Source organism: Chrysochloris asiatica, unplaced genomic scaffold, assembly GCF_000296735.1.
Source record: "Chrysochloris asiatica unplaced genomic scaffold, ChrAsi1.0 scaffold00004, whole genome shotgun sequence".
Classification (NCBI taxonomy): domain Eukaryota; kingdom Metazoa; phylum Chordata; class Mammalia; order Afrosoricida; family Chrysochloridae; genus Chrysochloris; species Chrysochloris asiatica.
Window position 1 is genome coordinate 12011849 of NW_006408522.1, and position 22053 is coordinate 12033901.

Here is a 22053-nt window from a genome sequence, read left to right on the forward strand (position 1 = left end):
TCTCTCTTGACATCCTGAGCTACCTCATGAATCAGTCTAGCAATCCCTTGCTTGTTGTTGCTAAGTGCCATCAAGTTGGTTCTGACTCAAAGTGACCCTGGCTAGGGTTTCAAAGGCTGTAAATCTTTATGGGAGCACACAGTCTCATCTTTCTTCCTCGGAGTAACTGGTAGATTCGAACTGCTGACCTTGTGGTTAGCAGCCCAGTTCATAATCCACTACGATACCAGAGTTCCATATACCCTTACTTTGTTGTCGTTTAGTATCGTTGAGTCATAGTGACCCTGTACAGGGTGTTCCGAGGATTAGCTGGTGGGTTTGAACTGCCAGTCTTGTGGTCCAAAGTCCAGGATTACTTCAGCACCACACATTACTAGTGACCATAAAATTAAAAACTCACTGCTGTTGAACCAATTCTGATTCATCAACTGTATAGGACAGCGTAGAACCACTCAATCAGGTTTCTTAGGTTATAAATCTTTATTGGATCAGATAGCCTCATCTTTCTTCCAGGAAGCAGCTGGTAGGTTTGAACCACTAACCTTTTCATTAGCAGTCCAACCCCTAATACACCACTCTAGAGACCACACTGAGAGAGAAATGTCCAGTCAGGTAGCAGGTGTTCCAGTCACTTTAAATGAAAAATCCAACAAGTTAAAGGAAGACATGCATGACATTCTGAAAATAAAGCTCTCAGCTAAACATAGCCACAACAGCCATACCACCATGAGGAACCACTAGGCCCACCAAGCCCCACCCAAATTGCACCACTTTGAACATATCAGTCACTAAGTTTTGAAGTAGTTAGCTACACATCAGATGAAAGATAAACTTACCTCAGGTATTCCCAAACCTTGCCCAAAGAAGCCTTTTGTTTCCTGGAATAATAGTCTTGTATGCTCTTGGTCTCTTCAGTTTTTGTAGGAAAATACAGCATAGTAGCTAGGATTAATGATCATTTGTGAACTCTGAGTTTCTGGTAGATGTTTCACATGGGACATTGGGCTGCTTCCTAAGGACACAAGGAATCATACATGTATCTGATACTGAAACATGGACAAGAAAATAATTGATACTTTGGAAAGCACAGAAGCCAGTCCGATAAAGACCTTTTGGCCATAAAAGTGCAGATGTCCTGGCAAGAGGAGTCAACACAGGGCATAAGAGTAACTATGGTGCTTTTTAAACTACACTTTCCTTCCAATGGCAGAGCCAACTTCATCTCAGATATAAGCTTCTAATACAGTGTGGCAGCCATGACACTATATAATTTCTAATAGAAGGTCATTAGATAGAATTGTGCCTTCTTGCTTTCACTTTGGGATCACTACTCATTCCTGAGAAACCGGATGCCCTGTTGTGAAGACATTCAAGCAGCCCTATAGAGGGCTACATAACAGGAAATGAGGCCTGTTGGCCAGGAGCCAGAGGAAATGAGACCTCTAGTCAACTGCCATGTGGGTGAGCCATTTTGGAAACAGACCCTCCAGATGACAGAAGACCCAGCCACCATCTCTCTGCTTGAGATCCTGAGCCTGAACCTCCTATGCATGGCCCAAAGAAACTGGGGTAAAGTGCTGTTTAAGCCACTAAGTTTTGGAGTTGCAAAGCAATAGATACCTATTTTTTTAATAGGTAATACAACACTTGGAGGAATTTTTTTGACTAACTAAAAAGTTGGAAGAATCCAGCCACAATAGAACAATTCATCCTTTGAGCAAATACCAATAGTACAGTCATTTAGATAGTTCAATGGAAGCCACTGTTCATTCTCTCTTAAAAGCAGGTTGGGAAGCAGCAGATGGGCAACAGATGAAGACTTGATATTGAAGAAAAACTCCTTAGAATAAGAGCTTTGACACTGGGAGGCTTTCTTCATTATGTGAGAGTAAAGGTAAGCTTTTGGGTTGTTCCTGAACTACCCGGTCAGAATTTTTAGTGTCTCAAGTTACGCTACCTTAAGACACAGTTGTGTACACAGGCAGTGACAGAAGCCAAGGTTTTTTTTCTCTACAGCACAGTATCTATCAATAACAATCTGTAGAATCTTATACTTTGCTATGATTTTTTTTTTCTCCACACAGAGTATTAACAAGGTTAAAGCAAAACCGATTCAGTGATTTGTACTCAAAAGTCAGTAGGGTACACGATGAAAATTATTTCATGAATCCAATCCATTCTCTATAGTGATTCTGTAGTTGTTAAGTGCCTAGGAAAGGATTCATAATCATGTAATTTGTTTGGGCTACACCAAGCTTCTCTTGGAAGGTCACATCTTCCATGTGCTTTTCCTGTGATAAGAGTATCAGCCTAAATTGTTGTTGTTAGGTGCCATCGAGTCAGTTCCCATTCATAGCAACACTGTATAGGGCTTCCAAGGAGTGGCTGGTGACCCTGAACCACCAACCTTGTGGTTCAAACTGACCTTCCACTCAAGCACATTAACCCACAGCGCCACACCAGGACTCCATCAATCTACGTAGCAGAAGTTAAAACAACAACATAGGCAGTTCAATGGTGGTGGTGGTGGTGGTGGTGTATGCCACTGAGTCAGTGAACCCATAAAGGGTTTGCCAGGCTATAAGTGACCAAGTGCTGGGCATCTTTCATTTCTATGCCCAAGCCCATCATCATCAAGTCGATTCTGACTCAGAGCAACCGTGTATAGGATTTCTGAGGCTGTACAATTTTGTGGAAGCAAAAAGCCTCATCTTTCTCTTGTGGCAGGGATGGTGGGTTTGAACTGCAGATCATGCAGTTAACAGGCCAATGCCTAGCCCACACTGTCAGTGTTGTTGTTTTAAAGTGCTGTGGAGTTGGTTCTGACTCACAGTGACCCTGCATAGGGTTTCCAAGGCTTTAAGTATTTGCAGTAGCAGAAAGTGTCATCATTCTCCCACAGAGTGACTGGTGGGCTCAAACCACCCACCTTGTGGTTCGCAGTCCCACGCTGTAACTATGTAGTCCACTGCTCCTGTAACCTATGTAGTATAAGAAAAATTCCAACCTATTAATAGGGCTGCAGAGATCTTATCTCATAATTGTTGTTGTTGTTGTCAGGTGCCATCGAGTCAGAACCGACTCCTAGCAACTCCATGCACAGCAGAACGAAACAATGTTCTATCCTGGGCCAACCTCACTACCGTTGCCACACTTGATGCCATCAATGATGCCACCTGGCCAATCCATCTCATTGGGGGTCTTCCTCTTTTTCTCTGACCCTCCATCTTACCCAGCATGACATCCTTCTCCAGCGACTGTTCCCTCCTGACAATATGTCCAAAGTATGAGAGACAAAGCTTAGCCATCCTGGCCTCCAAGGAGCACTCTGGCTGCACTTCTTCCAAAACAGATCTATTGGTTCTTTTGGCAGTCCATGGCACTTTTAGTATTCTCCTCCAACACCACAACTCAAAGGCATCAATTCTTTTACGATCTTCCTTATTCACTATCCAGCTTTCGCATCCATATGAGGTTATTGAAAATACCATGGCTTGGGTCAGGCGCACCTTAGTCCTCAAGCTGACATCTCTGCTCTTCAACACTTTAAAAAGTTCCTGTGCCCAATGTAGTGTGTCGTCTGATCTCTTGACTGCTGCTTCCGTGAAGGTTGATAGTTGATCCAAAAAGAATGAAGTCCTTGACAACTTCAATCTTTTCTCCATTGATTAGTAGTAATCAGTAGCCTGGACTCCAGGTAAGAGAAAAGTTAGCAACCAAAACTGACCTAGAGTTCAACATTTTACTACTACCTATTCGTTATCAAAGGCAAGGGGATTTGGGTGGTGGGTTGGAATGGCAGCAGCCTAGGGAGGAAAGAATTCTTATCTGCTCTATGAAAAGCATTTTACATTCACTATTTCACTTAAACCTATTAAGAATCCTTAGAGGTAGCATTTATTTCTATTTTGTAGAGGAGACAGTTGGGACTCAAAAAGTTCAAAGTTGCATAATTAACAACCTTTAGGACTCCAAAGCCTTATTCTTTCTACCACTTCAAAAAAGCATTTATGTTGCATGCAGATTTGTCCATAACACAAGCAAGATAGGAGGGAGACTCCTCAGCAGGCCCAACCACAAAACAGAACACGTAACATTGCTTTTCCTTAATTACTTTGGAAATAATTCCTGATTCAAGAAAATAAAATTTATGATCGAATCAAGGTATTCTACCTTGTTCATTTAGTGGTAAAACACATGAAATCTTCATTATTCTGTACCAAAAAAAAAAAAAAAGGAGTGTGTTAGCAGAGGTTTGGGGAGGTGAGTTAAAAATGAGGAAGTATTTTCTGCAGAATGGAATTATTACCACTCATGAAAAATTAATAACGAAATACCCAACAGAGTTTGCATTGTAATGTCAGTGTTTCAACTAGTTTCAAATGCTATTTTTAAGCAGAGTTAGTTTTCTGTATGTCAATTGTGTTATGGTTCAAATTCTTAAAGTGTGCCAACAGTTCAAGTCCCCAAAATAAGAAAAGTTTCAAATACCAGTTTAATTTTAAAGTATTTGAACAGTTATCACTGACAGTTTCATTTTGACAGAAGATGCAGCAGGGCATGGAAGACACCACACAAAGCACAAAATGTTAAAAAAATTATTTTCTTCCTTACTTGGTTTATTGCTAATCACATTTTTCTGTAGTAACTTTAATAAGTTACTACATAACAATTTAGGTGTATGCCACAAATACTTGCATTAAATAATTTCAAAGTAATGCTGTTTATCTGCCAAGGACTATTTGGACAGTTACAGTATCATTCACGGACCATACAAAATTATCAACTTAAAAATGAGCCTGCTGTATTTGGTCAAATGTTGAGCTAACTAGAACTGCAATTGCTTTGGGAAAGACCAAACCAAATGACTTCAAGGGCCTTATATGGCCAGTGGGCTGGACATTCCCCACCCCTGATCTACATAAAAGAAAATCAGCAGCAATTATTAAACAGGTCAATAGGTTGTGGTATATCTAAATCTGATACAATATTAAAAATAGAGAAATCTATCTGGTGGACTGCTAAAACCATGACTGGCAGGTCAAACCAACCAGCAGACAGAAGAAAAATAAAGCTGTCTTCTACTGTAAAGATTTATAGCCTAGGAAACCCTAGACAGAGATACAATGAGTTGGCCTTGAGTCAAAGGCAGTGGGTGCGCTTTGGTTTACAGCAAAACTTGCTGCTTTTAACTAGGAGTGGATCCAGCATCTAGCTCATCATCTGACTTCTGGTTCTTCAGACTTGAACCAATCTTTTATTGCCTGCCTGATATTTGACCTGACGATCTTGGGTTCATCAACCATATAGATATGTGATTCAAAAGTATCCAACCTGACAAGACCCAGACTTTGAACTTACCCACATATACACAACTGTGTGAGTGAGCCATTTCCTTAATATAAACTTACATATATATATGGAGTCCAGGTGTGGCATTGTGGGTTAGTGTGCTGGACTACAAAGCCAGTCTGAACAACAAGATCAGTACTCAAGCTCACCAGCCACTCCTCGGAAACCCTACAGAGGGTGGCTATGGGTCAGAACCAACTCAACAGTACTTAACAACAACAACACACACACATGTATCTATATATACATACATACACACATATACCTATATATATGTTGTTGTTGTTGTTGTTAAGTGCCATCGAGTCGGGTCCGACCCATAGCGACCCTGTACAGGGTTTCCGAGGGTGTAAATCTTTACGGGAGTAGAAAGCCTCATCTTTCTCCCGCGGAGCGGCTGGTAGTTTCGAACCGCTGACCTTAAGGTTCGCAGCCCGATTCGTAACCACTACGCTACCAGAGCTATATATATATATGTTGTTGTTGTTGTTGTTGTTAAGTGCCATCGAGTCGGGTCCGACCCATAGCGACCCTGTACAGGGTTTCCGAGGGTGTAAATCTTTACGGGAGTAGAAAGCCTCATCTTTCTCCCGCGGAGCGACTGGTAGTTTCGAACCGCTGACCTTAAGGTTCGCAGCCCGATTCGTAACCACTACGCTACCAGAGCTCCATATATATATATATATATATACCTATATATATATATACACCCTTATACATACATATACATAAGGAGTTCTAGTAACGTAGGGGGGTTATGAATAGGGCTGCTAACCTCAAGGTCGGCAGTTCAAAACTATCAGCTGTTCCGCGGGAGAAAAATGAGGCGTTCTGCTCCCGTAAAGATTTACAGGCTCAGAAACCCTGTGCAGGTCGGAACTGACTCCACAGTACTTAACAACACATATACACATACACCGAGATATATAGTGTGCTGGACTGCAAAGTTGATTTGAACCAAAGGTTGGCAGTTCAAGCTCAACAGCTGTTACTCAAAAACCTAGATAGGGTTGCTATGGGTCGGGACAACTTGACGGCACTTAACAATATTTTATATATATATACTATATACATACACACACACGTGGTGGAGTCCTGGTATGGTGCTGTAGGATAAGCACTACTACAAGGTCAGTTTGAACTGCAAGGTCGGTGGTTCCAATTCACCAACCGCTACTAGGAAACCCTATACAGGGTCACTATGAGTCGGAACCAACTCGATAGAAGTAAACAGCAATGTATACATGGAGTCCTGGCATGGCACTGTGGGTTAAAGCTCAACAGTTTTAACTCGGTGCTTTAAGCTCACCAGTCACTCCTCGGAAACCCTATTCAGGGTCACTCTGGGTCACTCTGCATTTAACAACAACAACAACAACAACACATATATACACAAGAGTATGTGGCACTATAGGATAAGAACAGGACTACGAACTGCAAAGTCGGTGGTTCTGGCCCACCAGCCATTCTGTGGAAGAAAGATGAGGCTTTCTGCTCCTGTGAAGATTCTTGGAAACGCTATACAGGCTGCTATGAGTCAGAACCAGTTTGACGGCACTTAACAACAATCAGTGCTACTTGTGTTTGGGGGAATACCATGAGGACTCCAATGTGAAGTCCCATCTTACTAGTACTGCTTCAATTCCTCGGACAATGTCAGTTTTTGGAATTCCAAGATGTTTACTGTAAACTCTTCTATAAAAACTAATTATGAAACACAAAGACAATAGAAATAGAAGTTATTTATTAATCAATCCACTTACAAAGCAGGTGGCTTAATGCAAGCTTATTGACATCTTCACATATGATCCATGGGAACATGTCTTCCACATACAGACAGTGATATTACTGACTGGATGCATTTGCAATCTTGGGCATATTAAGCATATTTAAACAAATAAAATTAGGCTATCCTGTATATGAAATATCTTCATAATAATACGCAACCTGAAGTGGATTAAAACTTTCTCCAAAGGAGAAATGTTAGTACGTTCACTTTATATTCTATATTATGCAGTAAATCTTAACTATAGAAATTAAAATTTTTAAATCAGTGATTGACTCTTGGTATGTATGAAATGGGAATCTATAACCAGAGCAACAGTAGGTTGACAATATAATTTGTACCTCACAGTATCTGCAGATTTACTGTTTTTCAAGTTTAGAGAGAAATAAAACAAGAGACATGTAGATTCAGCTGATTTTATTTATCTTTAAACTAATAAAAATCCCTTAAAAGTGATCCTGGGACCTTTAGAAGTTCTGTGAATGCATAGATACCTGCTAATAATGACTGCAATTCTAAATTTTGACTGAATGTGTTTTAAAAAATCAATATAAGCAGATATCTCAACTATACGTGCTTAGCAGAAGACTGAACAAAATTCTACATGTCTTTTTCAATTTCCCTAAAATTTTGTTAAATCTGCAAGTATGTACAATCCAGCTAATTGAAATTAATATTTAGTGTTTATTAGAGCTGTTTCACAGCAGCAAAAATTAAGTCAGGGAAATAAATTTCCAAATAATGTAGGAAAAACATAAATACAATCAGAACAGCAGTCTAAATGTATGATGTCAATATTCAATTCTATCTGCACTGTGCTGAAAGGAAAAGGATACACCAAGAAAATTCATATTGATCACTCTGGGGATATGAATAACATCTGCATCTGACTGAATATGGTTCATATTCTGTTCCCAGTATTAAGGATGATATTTAACTCAGAGCTCCATATTGGAAATATACAGCAGCCATTTTGTCCTAATTCAGGAATGTCTTAATACACAATATTATCATTTTCTAGAGGATCTTTATACATTAAACTAAAGCACATGATTGATTAAATTAAAGGAAGGTTAGTAATGGATTAAAAAAATCATTATTCTCAAGACCTGGTACTATATAAAAAACAAAAGGACCACACAATTCTACTTACTAAAGCAGCTAATCTTGCCTGCAAGTTTAGGGTCACAAGCCCATAATATGTGCAAAGAAATGCAATACAAGGAATCATGCAAAAATACAGTAAAATGATACAGGAAAAATGTCCAATCTAGAAAAAAAGCTTTTATAAATACATCAAAATCAACTGTATACATTAACTGTGGGTCTAGCATTAGTTGTACCATATAGCAGAGCCAGCACGCTAAGAAGTTCAACGCTTCCAAATCTGCGCAGGTAAGTCATGCCATCTTTGGTTGACTGCAGTACCAGGAAGTATGGGAATGAGAGGGAGGGCAAGAGTTCTGAAACATGGTGTCAACTTTCACTTGGCAGCTGGGCCTCAATGTCCACTCTGCATATGGGGCACTTCTTATTGGTAATCAACCATTGGTCAACACACACTTGGTGGAAAAGGTGCATACATGGAAGTCGTCTATTAATGACAAAAAAAAGAGTAAAAATTAGGCTTATGACAACTTTCAGTGGCATTAAAAAAAAATTATGCTGTGTTGTCGTTGTTACGTGCCATCGAGTAGGCTCCAATTCAGAATGACACTGTATAGGATTGCCAAGGAGCAGGTGGTGGGTTTGAACCAGTGATCTCACAGTTAAGTTCAGTGCTTCTTTTACAATGCCACTTTGATAAACCCATCAGCTATTCTTTGGAAACACTATACAGGTCAATATGAGTCAGAACCAACTCAACAGACTTAACAAAAATTATACATGCAATAATTCAGTAGTGTTTTGAATTAATTAGGCATCTTTCTCTTCTGTAAATAAAACTGTCTAAGGAGAACCACACACACAAATTAGCACTGTGGGCAATATAATGTACAAATGACTAAGACAACTTTACTGTCACAGCTGTGGAACTAAGTTATATATAATATCAAGAATTAAGAGCAATAATTACACTGGTAGTAACTCCAGTTTATTTCTGTATGTGAACTTCCAATGTCTGAAGTGGGCAGTTGTCTTTGCTGTTAAAGAATATTTTAAGTATACTTTTAAATAAAAAAAAATCATAACTCTGTTCTGATAGCACTATTAAAAATCTATTATCTCATTTAATTCTCTAAAAAACATGAGAACTCAAATAATAAACATACAGCTGTCAAGTTACCCTAATTAAGGAAGGCCTTCATATGCAATATTATCATTTCCTAACTAGAAGATCTTATACATTAAATTTAAATACATGACTGATTAAAATTGAGTTAACACTGTTTTCATGGGATTCTTATTATATTCACTTAATACTGTGCTACTCTCTCATCAGCAGGTTAAAAGGATATGCTTACTTTAGTACATCATACCAGGTAATCAATTAGGAATTGAAGAATAAGGAGAGCTGTCCAGCAAGATATGGTTAACATTAAATCTAAGTATAACAGTATAATAAAAGTTACTGACTCGAGGTCCATTTACTTCCATCCACTGGCAAGAATGGTGATATTTTAAGACTTCCTAATATTTTTCTAAAAATAAGTGCTTCAATTCTTTATCAATGATTTCTCCTTTATATATGAGGGGACTTAAAAAAATTCAAAGAAAAAATGAAATTAAAAGATAATGGAATTTTTCCATGAACTTTTTGAAGTTCTGTCTTATTGTTAATAATGTAAAAGCAATTAACGCCTACATTTATAAACCATCAATCAGAACTACAGTGTTCAAATAACATTTTATAGGTAAGGTACACAATTATTTACATGTTTTATTTCTCTCAGTCAAATGAAAAGTATGGCAAAATTATCTTTACAAATAAAGGTAACAAAACTATCATAAGGTTCTTTTATATAAAGAACTTTAAAGAACCTGTGTTGCATATGGATTGTGTTGCTTTAAAAATAATAATAATACAGCACACACATGCACACACACAATAGGAACAAAACAGTTACTTAAAATACTATTTTTTTAAATCTATGAAATCAATACTCATTTAGCACAAATAATTTAAAATTTACTAAATCACAAAGGTACACGAAGGAAATAGTACTATGAGTCAGGAAAAAAAGTTTTTAGGACAATTTATAAAAGATGCTATAAAACAAACAGTTCATCTGAATTCCCATTTATGTTTTGGAGAATACATTGATCTAAGTGTCAATAATTCCAAAGCGTCTAAAATTCTCCTCTATGCTAGATTAAAAGAAGAAAAAGATCAGTACTGGCATGTTAGGTAGTAGTACCCAGGAAACATTTTTGACCCATAATCTCCCAGGTCTTGGTGTGTATAATTTCCCTCAACTAAGTTATTTCCATTTCAACCCACTGGTGGTAAATACAGACGTTAATCTTTTTATTTTTTCATGAGTTTTAAGAAGATAATTCTAGAAGTCACAGATTGGTAACAGAGGATCCAGAATTTATCTTTACTTGTTGTCTAATTTCAAAAAAAATACCTTGTACTGTTTTGGCAATGGATTTAGATAATTAATATCTAGTTACCTCACATCTTCACCTTCCTCTAAAATAGACAAACAGATAGTACACTTTTCCTCTGTATCTTCCTCAGTCCCTTCTTCCCCATCTTGTTTGCAGTGCAGTTTCCTCTGTGAGAACCAATCAGTTGTTACCTTATTAGTAGAGATGACATTATTGAACAACTGAGTAAAGTCTGTGTTTATTTGAAGAACAAAGCAAAAGACAAGACAAGACAAAACAAAACTATACATTCACCCACATTTTGCTTCCCAATTAAGTCCATGATTAATTAATGGATGAATTAAGTACACTGTCATCAATTAAGTATTCTTTTAAGACCCTTTATCACATAAATTCAAATATAACAGAAATTCATGAATTTATAATCTATTTTAATCCAGATGCATAATCTGAACTCCAATTTTGTTCTTATATCACAAGAAATTTTATTCTACTAATGCTTCAAATGTAGTCCTGGTGTGGCGCTGTGGGTTAATGCACCAGACTGCATAGACGTTTGAACTGCAAGGTCAGCAGTTCAAGCTCACCAGGTGCTCCTTGGAAACCCTACACAGGGTCGCTATGGGTCGGAACCAACTCGACGGCACTTCACAACAACAACGCTTCATATAACATCCATATAATTTAATGATGATTATAGGTGTGTTAGTAGTGTAGTGGGTTATGAGTTAGGCTGCTAACCAAAAGGTGCTTCAGCAGTTCAAATCTACCAGCTGTTCCTTGGGAGAAATACGAGGCCTTCTGCTGCTGTAAAGAATTACACCCTCAGAAACCCTATATAGGGTTACTATGGATCTGACCTGGCTCCAAGACACATCACCACAATAGTATTTTGTTTATTAGACAGTTTTAAGAGCTTAAATTCAGTGGTAATCCCTAATTAATATCTAGAAAATGTACACAAATAATTTTCACACTTAAAAAAGAAAATTCTCTGTATAGCCTGTTGTTGTTATTTGTTAAGTGCCCTCAAGTCCTGGTTCTGACTCAGAGACACCTTATAGGATTGCCAAGGCGAGCAGCTGGTAGGTTTGCTGAAAAAACTTATTTAGCATATCTGCTCCATAACTTCCAGATGGAATATACTACATTAGAGATTGAGGTTGGAGCATAAGAAAGAGACATCAACTAAATATCCATCAAAATAAGGGACTAGTTCAACAAATACGGTTACTGTCATACACTGGCATTCTTTAGTTACTGAAAAGAATAGAATTCATGCAAAGCTTTGCAGATGATTTCATCTCATTTGTGTTCTTAGTAAGTCTTCTTGTTATTGTTGTTATGTGCTGTGGAGGTGGTTCCAACTCATAGTGACCCTGTACAGGGTTTCCGAGGCTGCAAATCTTTATGGGAACAGAAAGCCTCGTCTTTCTCCCGCGGAAGAGCTGGTAGTTTCCAACTGCTGACCCTGCGGTTCGCAGCCCGATTCTGTAGCCACTAAACTACCAGAGCTCTAAGGAAAAATATATACACATGACATTATTGTAGATGCATAATATGGGATTTACCAACAAATTCTTAACCATGATTTCACCAATAAAAACGAACACTGTATGGCTTTAATAATAATGTAGCTGCAAAAACTCAAAGGAGGTCTATAATATTACATTTTAAGCATTTCAGTGACATCAGGGGCTCTGGTGGTACAGTAGTTAAACAGCTTGGCAGCCAACCAAGAGATCGGTAGTTGGAACCCATCAGCTGCTCTTTGGGGGAACTTCCACTCTACTCTATAAGGTCACTCTGAGTCAGAATCAACTAGAGGGCAGTGGGGTGGGGGCATGGAGTAGTGGTTAAGCACTCAGCTGGTAGCTTAAAGGTCAGCAGTTTGAACCTCAAACCGGCTCTGTGGAAAAACAATGTGGCAATCTGTTTCTGTAAAAGCTGTGAAAACCCTATGGGGCAGTTCTACCTAAAAGTTACATAGAATCAATTCTTACCTTTTTGTATTTATGTGGGTATGTACATCTTTCAATTGTCCCCTGGGATGCTCCACGATTGACATTTCCTAATCGTTCTTCCAAATGAATCAGTTCCTGAAAGTGAAGAAAAACTAGTATTACATGTCAGGATGGTTATTCTTTGACAGGTAATATCTTTATTGGAAAAGCAATAAACTTTTACATTTACAAATTTACAATGCAAATATGCTGTTATTGTTAAGTGCCACTGAGTCAGTTCCAAGGAGCAGCTGGTGAGTTTAAACTGCTGACCTTGTGGTTCACACAGTTCAGGGCTGATCCTACAGCTCCACACCAAGAGTCCCAAGTAAATATACAGTGTTCAAAAAAACTTTTTATATAAAATAAATGACCATTTATGTGATTGTTTCTTATGTAGATATTAGGTGTTTAGCATATTTTCCTTAGCCAACTGACAGTCTATGAGAAAATTATCCTTACAAATTAGGGCAACAATATGTTGCTGCTAAGTACCATTGAGTTGGTTCCGACTGATAGCAACCCTGTATAGGGTTCCCAAGGAGTGGCTGGTGAGCTTGAACCATTGACCTTGAGGTTCAAACCGACCTTGCAGTCCAGTGCATTAACCCAGGACTCACTCACTTACTTTCACACACACACACACACACACACACGACATACACTCTCTCTACATATGTATATAAATATACACACACACGTATTTTTTGTTGTTGTATGCCGAGGATTCAACAAGTTCTGACTCATAGCAACCCTGTATAGGTTTTCCAAGACTATAAATCTTTATAGGCACAGAGAGCCTCATCTTTCTCCCGTGGAATGACTGGTAGTTTTGAACTGTTGACCTTGAGGTTAGTAGCCCAACTCATAACCACTACACTACCACAGCTCCTTATATATACACATTTATACAGAGTCCTGGTATGGCACTGTAGGATAAGCACTGGGCTGCATGTCAGTTTGAACCACAGGTCAATAGTTCAAACCCACCAACCACTCCTTATAGGGTTGCTATGAGTTGGGACTGACTCAGCAACACTTAACAACAACAAATCGATATACACACACACATATATAAACATTACAATAAAAACAGCAAAAAATACCAGTTAATAAGTCAAAGGTCTATAATATTAAACTTTAACACCACTTCCAAATTTAGATGAATAAATAAAACCATTATATTTAATTGATTTTTTTTCCCTTGACAATTTAGATGACAAGATAATGAGCTGCAAAATAAATTACTAGGGTTTCTTTTCCTCTAGCAACATTTTTCAAAATATTAAGAGCAATTAAAAGCACTGATAACTGAAACACCTGAATGGTGCCCGGCTACCACTACCAACTGCTCTGGACTGTAAGGTCAGTTTGAAGCCCAAGGTCAGCATTTAAAGCTCACCAGCTGCTCCTTGGAAAACGCTACACAAGGCTGCTACGAATTGGAACCGACTTGACGGCATTGAACAACCACAACAAATAGAGCAAAAGAAATATGTGGAACAAAACTCAGAAATCAAAAAGGCCAGACTTACTGGTCTGAGAGAGACTGGTGGAATTCTTGGCGCTACGACCCTTGTTCACTGACTGACTTAGAACTGATCTCACCCCCACAGCACAATTTTCAGACAAACAATAAATAGGTTTATAAAGTGAAAAACAACACTAGGGAGGTACCCAGTCCTTAGACCAATCAATCATTCAAGATCAAAAGGCCAGTATTCTCCCAAGGACGTTATGAAGGCAGGACGGGTTCCAAAGAATGCAAACAGGATACACAGGGTAGAAGTGGGGTGTAGGGATTGCAATTAATGACATGAGACAAAATTTGTATGAAATTATTTGCTCTGTAAACCTTTATGCAATTCACAATGAAAAATTATTTTGATCACTTCTCCCACATTTGATAGCACATATTTGATATTTATATTGATATAATAAATTTCTATATTTTTTACATAATTAAAAAGAAATCTTACTTTATTTTGATGAAACATACACCAACTGTCTAATATGTACAATTTAGTGTCGTTAAGATTTACAGCCTCAGAAACCCTGTATAGGGTCGCTATGAGTTGGAACCTACTCCATGGCACATAACAACAACAATTACATTCTTTGAGCTGTACAACCACTCTCGCCCTTCTTTTCTAAATTGTTCCTCCCCCATTAACAAACTTACTTTCCCATAAGGTTTCTATCTAATCTTTTGAATTCCTGTTGTCAATATGATCCCATACAGTTCTAAAGAGCAAAATGCTCAAGCAGACATTCTTTTCTAGCTAAGCTAATCAGTTTGATTTTTAAAACTTCAGGGGATATTTTTGGGCTAAAAAGAAAAGGAATAGTTTAACACTATCTAACCACCACCACCACCAAGGTAACAGTGAATACCTTCTTGGATATTACACTAAAACTTGACATATGGTAGTTTCTCTAAGATGAGCTAAAATGAAGACTCAAAGTAAAGTTAATAAACTTTTAGTTCTATTACATTAGCTACGTTAGTGTAGTGGTTACAAACTGGGCTGCGAACCTTAAAGTCAGCAGTTCGAAAATACCAGCTGTTCCACGGGACAAAGATGAGGCTTTCTGTTCCCATAAAGATTTACAGCCTCAGAAACACTGTACGGGGTCGCTATGAGTCAGAACTGACTCCATAGCACATAACCACCAACAACTATAATATCATATGGAAAATATTGCTTCAACACGTAATGCAAAACTTCTAAAAGTATATGACAATAAACATTAGAAAGGTTCACATTTGTCAATGTCACCATCTCTCATCTGATGAGAGGTTGCCAAGTTCACAGTTATCCATAATGGTAATTTCTGCATTTTGTCATGACAATAAACACTGTCAGTTGTTTTTGGACGTGCAGCAAAGCACAGTAACTAACCCTCTCATTTTATCATATAGGATTCTAAAAAGATGCGTACTCTGGAGACAAAACTTAAAAAAAAAACAATTATCTCTTCACCAACTACATTCTTAAGTGAAGCTGGCATTTAAAGAATATATATATATGTTTTGTTTTTTTTTTTTCATTATCATTTTTGCTTTGGGCGAAGAGTCTAGCACTTTGACTCAGTGTTTTTTGTATCATGAATACAAATATCAACACAGTAAAAATGTAAACTGACCTATTCGTATTATTATATCTTTGATTTTCACTGAGTAGTGTTTCACAACTACTTAAGGTTTTGTTACCACTTTCATAGGTGTAAAGTAGCTTTTTAACTTCAACTTTTTATTTCTTCCATGGCCCACTGGTATTTTAGTAGGGTCATTTCATTTCCAGTCACGTATTTATCTTTCCTTAGAGAAGCTAGATTGGCTGAATCACACTGGAGTGTCTCACTAGTGGCATTCCATCCACCCCCGCCGTTCCTTCCTGAGGGCTGTTGCTGAGGTTGCTGCCATTCCCCATCCCGTGTACCCTACCTGTGCCCCTGGAACCAGGATATTCATTATAGCACCATTCTCCAAATCAGCACCAGTCTTGAAGAAAGAACTGATAAATCGCCATTGAGACTGTTGGCCTAGAAAGAGCTCTTTACTCAGCACACCAGAGCAGCGCAGTACTGACCAACTGAAGCTCAGCCCTGCTCCTATCTCTACATTCTTTTCTATCAGATATTTTTACTTACTCTTCTTTGAATACTTGAGGAATTTTTGACCCTAAAATTGATGCTGCTTATAAATCTTTCTATAATAAACCCAGGAACAATATCAGAAATTCAGACATTTTATTGTTGAATCAAGTCCAACTCATAGTAACCCTTTGTGAAAAGAGTAGAACTGTCCACAGGGTTACCAGAGCAGATGGCCAAGCCTTTCCTCCTGTGGGAACAGCCACAGATGGCGGGTTCTAACAACTCACTTTTCAGGGCAAAGCTTAACCACTGTGACACCTCAGATATTCTACTGCCTAGCCCCTACTACATTCCTAATGAACCCTGGTCTACTGTGGTTAAGAGCTCTCAGCTACTAAGCAAAAGGTCTGCTTCCATCAATATTTACAGCTTTGGAGACCCTGGAGGACAATTATATATACACTGTCCTTTAGAACTGCTGTGAGCCAGAATCGACTTGACAAGAACAAGTACGGTTCTTATTCAATTGTGAATACTCATAGTGCATATTAATATTGTCGTAAAGTGCCACCAAGTAGGTTCCAACTCATAGTGACCCTGTATAGGTTTTCCAAGGAGCAGCTGGTAAGTTTGAACTGCTGACCTTGTGGTTCATAGTCCGGTGCTGATCCTATAGCACCACACTAGGAATCTGAGAGTACACATTATGGGACTTTAAAATATTCTTGGAAAAATTCCACTATGTTTTAATTCCATTTTTCCATGAACTTTCTGAAGCCCCCTCGTATCGTATGCCTTTTCTGGATTAAAGGTATTGTTGCTAGGTACCATCGAGTTGATTCAGACTCATAGCAACCCTGTTCAAAAATGAAACAATGCCCAATACTGTGCCATCCTCACAGTAGTTACTATGTTTGAGCCCACTGTTGCAGCAATTGTGTCGTTAACCAATCTCAAAAGGGTCTTCCTCCTTTTTACTGACCCTCTAGCATCCTACTAAGCATAAAATCCTTCTCCAGAGACTTAGCTCTTCTCATAACATATGCAAAGTACATGAAATGAACATTCATCTCATAAGGAGCATTCAGGCTATACTTTTTCCAAGACAGATTGTTTGTTCTTCTGGCAGTCCAGGCCATATTCAATATTTTTCAACAACATAATCAATTCATCAATCTTCCTTATTCAGTTCCAGCTTTTGCATGAATATGAGATGACTTGATTTTTTATATCCTCAAAGTGACATCTTTGCTTCTGAACACTTTTTAAAGGTCTTTTGCAGTAGATTCTCCTAATGTAATACGTTGTTTGATTTCTTGGCAGCTGCTTCCATGGGCACTGATGTGAATCCAAGTAAAATTAAATCTTTGACAACTTCAATCTTTTCAGTTTTACCATGATGTTGTTTATTGGTACAGTGGTAAAGGTTTTTTTAAAAAATTTATTCCTAAGTATTTTAATATTTTTGCTGTTGTTGTAAATGGTAAAAATTTTAAATAACATTTATTATAAAAACATTTTATTGTGAAGATTTACAGAAAAGATAATCAGTTTTACATTCAACAAATCATACACATAAATGGTATTTTTTCATTTTCAAATTGTTCATTGAAAGTGTATGAAAATGCAATGAATTTTCACATACTGATCTTATAAGTTGCAATTTTGCTAAACTCGTTTATTCTAATAATTTCTTCTTTTTTTTTTTAACTTTGTACTGAGGATTGAGTCAAGGTTTACAGAGCAGATTATCAGTTTTACATTCTACAAACCATACACTTAGTTTTATTTCAAAGACTGCAATCCCCTCCATGTCCCATTAGTTACCAGTACTTAACTCTATTTTCTTTAACTCCTGCACAGCTCCCTGTAGCTCCTGATACCTTCATCTTTCCTTTACCAATTTCTCTCTTGCTGTATATTGCCTGCTCCATCACCCATGCTAACATGTGTCTACCCTCTTGCCCAGGAATAATTTTCTCTTACCGCCCAGCCCTGGTAACCATTATAGATTATTTCTTTTATCAAGAAAATCTTTTCTGAACTTTTTACAACAGCAGGCTCATACAATATTTGTCCTTTTGTAACGAGGCACTGTAAAATAAGTACTGGATTGCTAACCTCAAGGTTGGCAGTTCAAACCCACCAAACACTCCTTGGAATACAGGGTCACTATGAGTCAAAATTAACTCGATGGCATTTAACAACAACAATTTCACTCTGGGATTTTATTTTCTTTATGTTGAAGTGTAATCCATACTGAAAGCTGTATTCTTTGATCTTCACCATAAAATATTTTCAAATTCTCTTCACTTTCAGTAAACAAGGTAATGTCATCTGCATATCACAGGTTATTAATGAGTCTTCCTCCAACCCTGATGCCACATTCTTCCTATAGTCCAGTTTCACAGATTATTTGCTCACCATACAGACTGCCTAAGTATAATGAAAGCAACCCTTATACAAACCTTTTCAATTTTAAACCACACAGTAAACCTCTGCACTATTCCAATGATTGCCTCTTGATCTATGCATAGGTTCTACATGAACACAATTAAGTGTTCTGGAATTATCTTTCTTTACAATTATTAACCATAATTTATTATGAGCCACACAGGTGAATGCCTTTGCATAGTCAATGAAACACAGGTAAACATCTTTCTGGTATTCTCTGTTGTTAGCCATAATCATCTGACATCAGCACCGATATTCCTCATTCCAGGCCCTCTTCTAAATCTGGCTTTAATTTTTGGTAGTACCCTGTGGATATACTATTTCATTAAAGATACTATGGCAAGAATCTACATGTCATTACATACCTCAAAATTTCCCCTGAAAGGACCTCTGAATGATGTTCCATCCAATCCTGATGAAATGTAACGGATGTGAGGATAGCCTGCCATGTCAGGAACCTATTTTAGTAAAAGAGATATGATGAATACGCTTGTGCTTAATGCGAACACAGAGCAATTCAAGACACTCAATTCAAGTTCAACTTCAACGGATACACTAAAACTAAGCATTCTGTATTAATACTAAGACCAAAACAAACCAAAGCAAGTCATCGCCACTGAGTAGATTCATAGTAACCGTATGTAGAGTTTCTGAGATTGTGTATCTTTAAATGAACAAACAGAAAGCCTCCTCTTTCTCCCACAGAGAGATTAGTGGATTTGAGCTAATAACCTTGTGGTTAGCAGCCCAACATGTGACCCACTATGCCACCAGGGTTCCTTGGAACACAAAGTAACTTTTGTACAAAATACCCAAATATAAGCCTGATGCTCTTAGTTGCCCAAAGCTGAAAGACACAAAATTTTGTAAGATCTTATCAATTTCAGAGCTTTACTAAATAGTACCCAGAAAAAAATGCACAAAAATTTCCAACCAAATATGACATAAAGATTAACCGTTTAATGCGCTTTTCTCTTAATTCCTTAACACAGGAGACGATGAGGCTTTCTGCTCCCACTAAGATTTACAGCCTTGAAAAGCCTATACAGGGTTGCTATGAGTCAGAATTTACTTGATGATATTTAACAACAACAACAATTCCTTAACAACCAAAGGCACCTTACATATCCCTTTTCTTGTGTAAGTTTTAATTTAATATTTTTTGTTAGGTATGAAAAAAAGTAAATTCTGGGATAAAGTTCCATGCTTTCATCTGCATAAATAAATACATACTTAATTTAAAATCAGCTTTCACAAAGTAACACAGCTTCAGCAGGCTTTATGGAATCCTGGTGTGGTGTTGTAGTATAAACACTGGACTGCTAACCACAAGGTTGATGGTTCAAACATGGCAGTCGTTCCCCTCCAAACCCTATGCAAGGTCTCTATGCACTGGAGCCAACTCCATAGCATTTAGTAACAACCGCAGCAGGTTTACAACTTTGACAGACAATTCTTATGTGGATAAGAATTTAAAATAAGTAAACAGTAACTTTTGACCTTCAAATAGCCTACTTAAATTATCTGCAACTTGCCTTAAGACCAAGATCTTGCTATCTCTCAGCACATAACCCAACCTCCTACATGTCTCTAAAGAAACTGAGAAAATCAGAGAAAAGAACTCTGGCCCCCACATTACCTAAACCAGCACTCACCCAGTTTTTCTTCCTGGTCTACTTCCTCTAGTTTTTAGAGACGAACCTCCCCTTTCTCCTATTTGAAGTCAATCTCTATTACCTGCACTCGGGCTCACATCTTGTATTTTCCTGTCTGGGCTCATGGTTAATTATTTACTACCCATAGCTATCTGCTCTATTTTCAAGTCCTCTCCACTAGTTTTCTAACCAAAGTACTCATCTTAAATCTTGGACCTAATGCAAACCCTCTTTCCATTCACATTCAAACTTCTAGGACAAGTATTCTATATTCAGTGTTAACAAATTTTCACCACCCATTCATTCTTTACTGTCACCTAAAGAAGCACCTTCAACTCTATCCCTCACCATTACTGAAAGTTCTCTGAGAAAGGCCAACCAATATCCCTCAGATACCAAATACAATCAACACTTTTAAAACTTTATCTCCATGTGGTTAGATACTTTTGACCACATTAGTTTCTTACTTTATACTAACTTTATTTTTCCTTAACTTTTTTTGCCAGTTTTTAAAATCCGTTGGAGCATCTCACAATCACTTTAAAATAAACTTAACTTCCTACTGGACAGCTCAATTTTGATGCACAGAGTCCACTCAGATTCAACATGGCCACATGTAATTCATGAATGCTTTTCCCAGAGCCTCCCCTAATCCTCTCCAGTTTAGTGAACAGAACCACACCAAAGATAATAAACCTGAGAGCTGGCCAAACTATTACTTAAGCACATCCCATCATTTTCATGCCAGTCACACCGCCTTTGTTCAGGCATCTATCAACTTTTACCTTTTCTACTAAAATAACATGCTGATTTTTTTCTCCCCACCCTAAAATCTGTTTTCCACACAAAGACGGGGTCTTTCCAACTATAATGTGATCAAATCATCCTAAAATATAAACATAATCAGGACACTCCCCCTTGAAAAAATATGTTTTATTGCCTTTTTCTAACTCCTACCAGGAATGCATTGAGTTGCTAACCAAAAGGTTAGCAGTTCGAATCCACCAGGTGCTCCTTGGGAGAAATGACTATCTGCTCCCGTAAAGGTTTACAGCCTCAGAATCCCTATACTGGGTTGATATGAGTCAGAAATGACTCAATGACACACAACCACCACCACCACAACAACAACCAAAGGCACCTTACCCCTTTTTCATCGTCTGTTCCTGAGTACAAGTTTGTTGGCACAGAAGTTTTATTTCTTCTTACTGCCTTTCACCCCTAAAAGTCTAGAGAAACCAACTTACTAGTGCTTATGCTGGTCACTAAGTCTTCACATGCTATGATGTTTGTATGACCATTTCCAATTCTCAAGCCTGTTTACAAATCACAAGTAGTACAGAACTTCTCTATAGCATTCTCTGAAGCAGCTCCACCCTGTGATCTATCATTTTTATAACTAGTATGTATTGTGGATAACAAAGTGCCCAGTAAAAAAAGGGTACTCAAACTGGAACATATAAAATCTGAACCAGTTCAAATCACAGGGAGAGAAACACTATAATCCTGCAGATCAGAAATTGAAGTATGAAAACATCAGAACAGAGCTATTACTACTTATAATTAACGAACACACATGTCTAAGTACAAAGAATTGAAATTACCATCTCAGTATATAAATAATAAGTCTTCTGGTCATTTTGTACAT

General features: G+C 37.8%; 1 protein-coding gene across 5 annotated transcripts in view; it reads right to left on the reverse strand.

The window, feature by feature from the left end:
* Positions 1-7074: 7074 nt before the first annotated feature.
* Positions 7075-22053, reverse strand: part of RNF111 (ring finger protein 111) — a 153317-nt gene continuing 138338 nt past the window's right edge. For 2 of the 5 annotated variants that reach the window (XM_006831597.1, XM_006831594.1), the window contains 4 exons: positions 19116-19208; positions 12697-12792; positions 10757-10860; positions 7079-8732 (listed from right to left, as the gene is read on the reverse strand). In XM_006831597.1, the coding sequence (XP_006831660.1) occupies positions 8615-8732; positions 10757-10860; positions 12697-12792; positions 19116-19208 (411 nt within the window). In that variant the 3' untranslated portion in view covers positions 7079-8614. Of the gene's footprint in view, positions 8733-10756; positions 10885-12696; positions 12793-19115; positions 19209-22053 lie in introns of all 5 variants that reach the window. The other 3 variants (XM_006831595.1, XM_006831596.1, XM_006831598.1) reach the window with 3 other exon arrangements.